We start from the raw sequence: 8,582 nt of genomic DNA on the forward strand, positions 1-8,582 counted from the left end.
CGTAATCATGGTTTTCATCGCATGATAACATGGGCTTCAGTGTTTGGTTTCTCCATAGTGAAACTAAACTTTAAACTGTCAATCAAGCACCACTCTTTAGTTACTGTTCTAATGAGAATTCAGCTTTTTTTTTTTACATACACTTTCCTTCATTCTCCGGTTGTTCATAAGAAGCTTGGATTGTGTCTAAATGGGTGTACTACTCACAAACAAACACCGCACATGCACAAAAACACAGATTCACACACTGTATCACTCTGCCTCTCTTGGTATCTCTCATGTATAAGTCATTATTGTTGTGGCAGAGAGCCGATTATGGTGTATGTGTGTGTCTCTCTGTGTGTGTTTCTGTGTGTGTAGCCATTTATGTAAGGCTGTTTGGCTCTCATGGGCCTTGGCTAGGGAGAGAGTGTGAGAGTAAGAGTGAGAGAGAGAAAGAGACCTCATACAGATAGAGATCAATTTAGGTCGTCAGGGGAAATCACGAGGGCTCTGTGTGTGAGTGTGGTTGTGTGTGTGTGTGTGTGTGTGTGTGTGTGTGTGTGTGTGTGTGTGTGTGTGTGTGTGTGTGTGTGTGTGTGTGTGTGTGTGTGTGTGTGTGTGTGTGTGGTTGGGGGGATGTGTGTGGGGCTGCTTCATAATTAACTGTGTTGACTTGCTTAACTCGTCAAAAGGGAAGATTCTGGAAGCGGCAAACTTAGTGAGACAGTGACCCCGTGGCAGCTGTTTTCCGTACGCTGGCCGTACTTGACAGCTAATAGCTTCCTCCACTCAGGTCGTACACGCTGCTGTTTTTAAATTGACTGGACGCCGTATTGATGGTTGCCCACCGAGGGCTGTTGCATAGCGTCCACACTGTAACGGACCATTCCTATTCCTTCCTCTCAAGACGATTCCCTGAACGGATCCCCGTGTCCAGGACTTCTTCAAAATAGAGCTCGCTATATATAGGCATTTATAATTGAAATGCGTCGCTTTTAAAGGGAAAAGGCAAACGAGCGTTGAGGAAGACGTTGCGGTTGAACGACCCGACTAATGGCGCATGCTGCAGCCAAGGGGCTGGCCTGCGTCCAATGAAGTTAGAGGATTGATGACATGCGGAAGTTACGGCCAATGGCTGACATTCCCAATTAAGTGGGTTTATTGTTGACCCCTACAAGACGCTAGGAATTGGAAGCTAAAATGTAGCCAAGTAAAATCTGCTTAAACCCATGCAGGCACTTTCAAGGGTATTTGCAACCAAACCAGTTTTCAAGACAAATTCCCCTTCGGGCAATAAAGGTTTATCTATCTTTTATTTTAGGGTTTTAACGGTTTAATATATTAGTGATATTTCTTACTCAAACAGGAAGTGCACCCAACTACACTTTAAAATGGAAGTAGCAGCAGTAGGCGTACTAGTAGCCTACTAGAAGTTGTACAATAAGTGCTCATACTAGTAGTAGCGTATTCAAAGCAGTAGTAATATGAAGTAGTAGTATTAGTTGGAAAGAGAAGAAGAAGCAATAATAAAATAATATATCCGATTTTTTTATTGCTGCTATTTAAGTGACTATAACAGCAGTGAAAGGTAATGTAGTATTAAAATAAGAAGGCATAGTAGTAGTCCCTACAGATAGACATTGTATAGTGTTTTCACTGTACTATGTGTGACATTCATACAATGAGTGTTGATACTTGGATTCTTTCAAAAGAAGATTAATGATAACATGAGTGAAATCACCATCGATCAGCATTGAATACCAAAACGTCCCGGTCATCTATGCTACGAGCTAGGTGAAATGCTACCCATTGCGACTTTAACAATTGACTACTTAAACAGTATATTATAGCAGTGTGTGTGTGTGTGTGTTTCTGCGGCCTGGGTCGCTCTAGCAGACCATGATGATGAGCTAAAGGGAGTTACCGTGGTTGGCAACTATACCTCTAATGTGAGCACGGCCGCAGGCCAGAGCTGCCCTTTACGGGCCCACCGTTGAGAAGAGGGGGGCGAGAGACATAGAGAGAGAAGGAGGGAGGAGAGAGGTGGGCAGAGAGCGAGAGACACTGGAATGGAACTAAAGAGAGAGGACAGTAGAGTGAGAGGAAGGTAGAGGGCCGAGCGAGGGATAACTAGAGAGAGAGAGGAGGGTGGAGGTTGAGAGATAGAGAGAGGGAATTACAGAGAGAGAGAGAGAGAGAGGGAAGAAGGGGATGAGAGACATAGAAAGGGATAACTGGAGAGAGAGGAGGGTGAAAGTTGAGATACACAGAGAGGGAACGGGTAGAGAAAAGTAGAGGGCGAGGGACATAGAGAGAGACATCGAGGAACTGAAAAGAGAGAGACCTGGATAGTGAGTGAGAGACACACAATTGGAGCGACAGAAAGACCAAGGGAGAAATAAAGAGAGCGGCAGAGGGAGAGAGGGACACAAAGGGAACAAAAGAGAGAGAGGGAAGAGAGCAAGAAGGGCGGAGAGACAGGTAGCAAAATTATATTAAAAAGATGAAAGAGATTAAATACGAGGCAGCTGTGCATGTGTGCGCTTGTGTGTGTGTGTGTGTGTGTGTGTGTGTGTGTGTGTGTGTGTGTGTGTGTGTGTGTGTGTGTGTGTGTGTGTGTGTTCTCGCGGGTGTGCGTATCTTAGTGTGTGAGATACTGAGACACACATAAACACACCAAGAGAGAGAGAGAGAAGGGGAAGAAAGTGAGAGAGAACTGGAGTGAAAACGCAAAGAAGAAAGATAAACTGTGTGAGAGAGAGAGAGAGAGAGAGAGAGAGAGAGAGAGAGAGAGAGAGAGAGAGAGAGAGAGAGAGAGAGAGAGAGAGAGAGAGAGAGAGAGAGAGGGAGAGAGAGAGTGGGATTGATAGCAAATTAAACAAGTTTGATCAAAAGATTTGCAGAACCCGTTTGCCACACCTCTATGCCCGTGCACCGTCACGTGCACACACACACACACACACACACACACACACACACACACACACACACACACACACACACACACACACACACACACACACACACACACACACACACACACACACACACACACACACACACACCCAGACGCGACAAATGAGAGGTCGAGATCAAAAACAATCAATCATTTTTTTGGCATATTTTTTGCAAAAAATTGATAAAATGTCGAGAGCTTTCAGGACCTTGGACAGTCCACCCCCCCAAAAATCACACACACACACACACACACACACACACACACACACACACACACACACACACACACACACACACACACACACACACACACACACACACACACACACACACACACACACACACACACACACACACACACACACACACACACACACACACATGCACAGACACACAAACACAAACGGATGCACGCACCACACATACGCACAAACATACACGTACGCGCGCGAATACACACACACAGAGACACACTCACACACACAGACACACACTCACACACACACAAACAAACACAGACACACACACTCACTCCGCTCCGAAACCTCGTTCAACGTCACACACACCGAGCAGCAGCATCATCATTTGCTTCTCTCACAACAAAAGCACACACCCCCCTCCCCTCCCTAGCACCGCCACACATACACACACTCACACAGCGACACATCCACATCCACACATACACACCGCCGTTGTCGACGACCGAGGAGGCACAAGTTCTTAGTGTCGGCGCTCTTGTGAACCATGTCCGAGGCTCCGCAGCTCTGTGACGGCTCCATGTTGGCGGCAAACCGCGCGGGAACCGGCGAGGTGCGCTCCGGCCGAGACGCGGCGGAGGAGTGGGAATAAAGGAAGGAAGGAGCGGGAACCGAGGGATTTTCCTTTGACGATGACTGACTAGTGACAAAGAAATAACCGGGAGACCCCCCTACCCACCCTCACCCTACCCCTCTTCACTCCCCCCCCCCCCCCCAAACCTATACCAAGCCAGTCCCCCCCACCCACCCCCACCCCCCTTGGCTCCGGTGCTCTTCGCCAGAACTTGGTAGTAACCTGGCTGCTGGCTGTTGGCTGCTGGCTGTTTTGTTTGGGGGCAGGCGGCAAAAGAGGATTTCTTTTTTTTTTGTCCGGGGGAATCATGCCTGTCCGGAGGGGTCACGTCGCGCCACAGAACACCTTTCTGGGAATAATTATCCGGAAATTCGAAGGACAAAGTGAGTATCGAGTTCCGTGCGTACAATGGCGTTGTTCCTCTCGGCGCGCCGCCTGTGATTGTGTTGTGATTTGATGATGAGAGCGACTCCGGAGGATCAAACCGAGCACCCGTACTCAAACGGAAAAATGAATTAGAATTGTAATTTAGCCTATATATGCTTGGTTTTTATTTCGAGCCGTTCAAGAAATATATCATTGTTGCTTTTTGTTTTGCCCCCTAAGGTGAGATATAGTACAGTCGAGCGCAGGATAATAAACCTTGATGCTGACTATTCCCCCTGAAGGTGCACCTCCGTGGCGTGGTGGTGATGTCAGGGTCATGGGTTAATACCCAGGTAGGGGCTTTCTCATGAACCGCTCGCCCCCCCATTCTGTTTTGAGTGACTTTGACACTTTGGCGCTGCACCGGGGGGGCTATTTTTAAATATCGCCTACGAGAGGTAGGACTACAGCGAAGAAGTGATCTAATTATATCATCACACCGTCGCGACGAATACGTCCACGTGAAGACACAATACCGTCTCCGCTGGCGAATGACGAAATGTCCTCCTCCTTTCAATGTGGCGTGTTACCTCGATTATTCATGACCCGGGCTACTGTAGGACTGATGCTGTTTCCCCCTGTGCCCTATGCATTCAGGATGTAAAGCAATAGGCGACTCGTCTTCATGCGTGGTAAAGAGCGACGCATCTGAGCGTGTGACCTAAATTAACCCCTTCCTGTCGTTCTACTTGATTTGATATTGGCAGTGGGCCTACACAAAACACAACACAGGACATGCGTTTCTGCTATCTGTATCGGTTAGTTAATTGAGAAATGGTCTGGGGTTGAGCTTTGACTTCACAAATCATAGAGACACTTTTGAACTGCTGGGGGCACGTCTACACAGTTGTCGTGCTCTCTCTCCCCTCGCCTCAAGTCCCAATTTATGGAGAGCCACACAACTGAAATAGCGATGAGATATTCTTCCTGTCAGCATATTTCTTCAAAGAAAAGCTTCTTTAAATTGTATCTGCACATATTGGTTGAAAACACACGCACAACACACACACACACACCCAAGCACGCACATACATGCACGCACACACACGCACAACACACCCACACATCCAAACACGCACACACACACGCACGCACACACACACACACACACAAACGCAGAAACTCACACACACACACACACACACACACACACACACACACACACACACACACAAAAACACATATTGCACAACGCATGCAACACACAACGCTCAAAAGAGCACAACTCATCATTCATAACCCACACACAGTAGACAACGGCAAACCCACACTACCAGAAAATACAGTTGACTGCACCGCGGGGAGTTTTCTTAAGCACTCGGCTTTGGCGGATCTGATTGTGAGCAGCCATTAAACAGCCGTCTGTGCCCGCCCTAATATCCTCCTGCATTATTGGCAGAAGCTACTCCACCAACGCCATCAGACGAAGCAACAATCAATGGAACATCTTGTTGAGTAATTAAACAGAAACAAGCATGGAGTACTTTTTTTTTTTTACAGTGGTTGCCAGACACAAGTGTCAGATAACTGATCTTCCCATCATATCGCTTTATTGGACTACAGTTGGAAATTAGCCCCTGGGCTTCAATCTGGCACATGTATGTGTACTGCTGTACATGTTTATCAATGTGCATTGTCCTGAAATAAATAAATTCAATTCAATTACACACACACACACACACACACACACACACACACACACACACACACACACACACACACACACACACACACACACACACACACACACACACACACACACACCTCTAACCGATTTTGCTCAAATTCACCAAACTTGCCCCCCTCTCCTCCTCCCGGCAGACAAGAAGTTTGTCATCGCCAACGCGCGGGTGCAGAACTGCGCCATCATCTACTGCAACGACAGCTTCTGCGAGATGACGGGCTTCTCGCGGCCGGACGTCATGCAGCGGCCGTGCACCTGCGACTTCCTGCACGGCGAGCTGACCAGCCGCCACGCCGTCTCCCAGGTGGCCCAGGCGCTGCTGGGCTCCGACGAGCGCAAGGTGGAGATCACCTACCACCGCAAGGATGGTGAGTGGAGGGGGGGGGGGGTCTGGGTCTGGGGTTGGTTTGGTTCTGTCGACTACCGCTCTGTGGTTGGGGAGGGGGAACAGATGGGTTAGGGATCACTATAGTCTGGTTCAAGGTTTGGGTTTGGGTCTGGTTCTAGGTTTAGGTCTGGTTCTGGGTTAAGGTTCAGGTCTGGTTCTTGGTTAAGGTTTGGCTCTGGTTCTGGGTTAAGGTTTAGGTCTGGTTCTAGGTTTAGGTCTGGTTCCAGGTTTAGGTCTGGTTCTAGTTTTAGGTCTGGTTCTAGGTTTAGGTTTGGTTCTAGGTTTGGGTCTGGTTCTATAGGTTTAGGTCTGGTTCTAGGTTTAGGTCTGGTTCTAGGTTTAGGTCTGGTTTTAGGTTTAGGTCTGGTTCTAGTTTTAGGTCTGGTTCTAGGTTTAGGTTTTGTTCAAGGTTTGGGTTTAGGTCTGATTCTAAGTTTAGGTCTGGTTCGAGGCTTCGGACTGGTTCTAGGTTTAGGTTTAAGTCTGGTTCTAGGTTTTGGTCTGGTTCTAGGTTTAGGTTAAGGTGTGGTTCTAGGTTTGGGTTACAGTCTGGTTCTAGGTTTAGGACTGGGTTTTGGTTACGGTCTGGTTCTAGGTTTGGCTCTAGGTTTGGATTGGTCTTGTCCTAGGTAACTCACCCTACCACTAGAATGCTGGTGAGTGATCCAGTTTACTAGTAGGGCTGAACGATCAATCAAATCCAAATTGACATTCAGATGTAATAGAACACGATTTCCAAATCGCAAAGGCTGTGATTAATAGCTTTATCTATTTTTATTTTTATTTTTTTTTATTTTTTTTTACTGTCACTGACGAGGTCAGTAAGATTTGTATTTATTTTTATTTCCAATTCAATAGTTAAATAAAGATGTTATGATATCCCTTCATGGATCAACTCATCTCAACACTGCCTACAATGTTGTGTTGGTCATACTATAGAAGGATTTATTGCTGGTTTAGTGTATGATACAGAACATAAGGAACTTTAAATAGAAAAATCGCATACTAAATCTCAATCGCAATATTGATCGAAATAATCACAATTAGATTATTTCACCAAATCGTTCAACCCTGAACGCAAGGCTTTCTTTGTGTCTAGTCTGGTCGGATTTCTTTGTGTCTGGCCTGCCTCTAGCCTAGTCTAGTATTTTATATATGTCCCCAGAACAATTCAGCTGGGACTCCAACCTCCAATTCTATTACCTACACTTTCCTGCTACCTCCAAGCCAGCTAGTTTCCCCTAGCTCCAATTTGGAGCACTTTTCTTGTTTTTCTCAGCCTGCATTGTAACCGAATTCTCCCATTTAGCGAGCCACGGGGAGATAAATATGTTCCCTCATTGTTGCGTCCGCGTTGGAGCCTTTGTAGCTGGCTGTCTGGGGCGTTTGTCTAGAAGAGATAATGTGCTACATCCCGGTCCAGCAAATGGCATTGTGGGTAAAACTGTCACTAACAGGCCCCATAAAATGCAGAATGGCTACAACCTGACAACTGGTGAATGGTGGTGTTTGCTTTGCAGCGTTTTGTTTATCGGCCCTTCTGTTTACCCATAAAAAAAGAATATGAAAGCCATTGAATTCAATTTAACATAATCCTCATAATCCTCTCTTCAAAATCAATACATAGTTTCAGCAGGCAATATGCATGGATACCAACTGAAATGGCTCATTGTGATTACCAGAGTGTGAGTACTCCATGTTATACTTTATAGTATAAAAAGACAGTATAAAAAAAGTACACACAGAACATTATAAATAGTAAACACAAATGTTGGTGTAGCACTGTAAAGTAGTATAAAAAATCACAAAAAAATATGAAATAGAGTCAAAAAGTTGAAGCTGCAATAGAAAACAATGAAATAGAAAAATAATGGCGTTTGTTTCCAACCGGAAGGCTGACTGTGCAGTTCCCCAGGTGCTCCCTGCTGTGATTCTGTGTCCCTCTTGTTCCTCAGCTTCTATGTTTCTATTTGGAAGCATGTAGTGGCGGATTAATCCGTTGAGGGGCATATGCCGCGTATGAATTGGATCCCGTGGTGAGATCACGACTCGGCGCGACAGCTGGTATTGTGGCGGCGAGGAGCCCCGCGCGGCCGACCGCGGGCGAAGGCACGGGGCGCTGGGAGGGCGCAGGGAGGACGAAGGTGGTGGAGGAGGAGGAGGGGGTGGAGGGGTGGAGGGGTGGAGGAGGGAAGGGGCATAGGAACCAATGTCTCCATATCAGTGGAAGAAAGAGAAGAGGGGGAAGTTATCCTATTGGGAATTTACCGTCGGAAAATGCCGTTTCCCTTTTATTTTATTTCGTTTATTTGT

General features: G+C 46.5%; 1 protein-coding gene across 1 annotated transcript; it reads left to right on the forward strand.

Annotated features, from left to right (window-relative positions):
- The first annotated feature begins 3,994 nt into the window (after positions 1-3,994).
- LOC130379008 (potassium voltage-gated channel subfamily H member 7-like) lies at positions 3,995-8,253 on the forward strand. Its single transcript, XM_056585585.1, has 3 exons — positions 3,995-4,154; positions 6,019-6,249; positions 8,225-8,253. The coding sequence occupies exons 1-3, from the start codon at positions 4,079-4,081 to the stop codon at positions 8,251-8,253; spliced, it is 336 nt and encodes a 111-aa protein (XP_056441560.1). The 5' UTR covers positions 3,995-4,078.
- Positions 8,254-8,582: the final 329 nt, after the last annotated feature.

Source organism: Gadus chalcogrammus, unplaced genomic scaffold (assembly GCF_026213295.1).
Source record: "Gadus chalcogrammus isolate NIFS_2021 unplaced genomic scaffold, NIFS_Gcha_1.0 GACHA143, whole genome shotgun sequence".
Lineage (NCBI taxonomy): Eukaryota > Metazoa > Chordata > Actinopteri > Gadiformes > Gadidae > Gadus > Gadus chalcogrammus.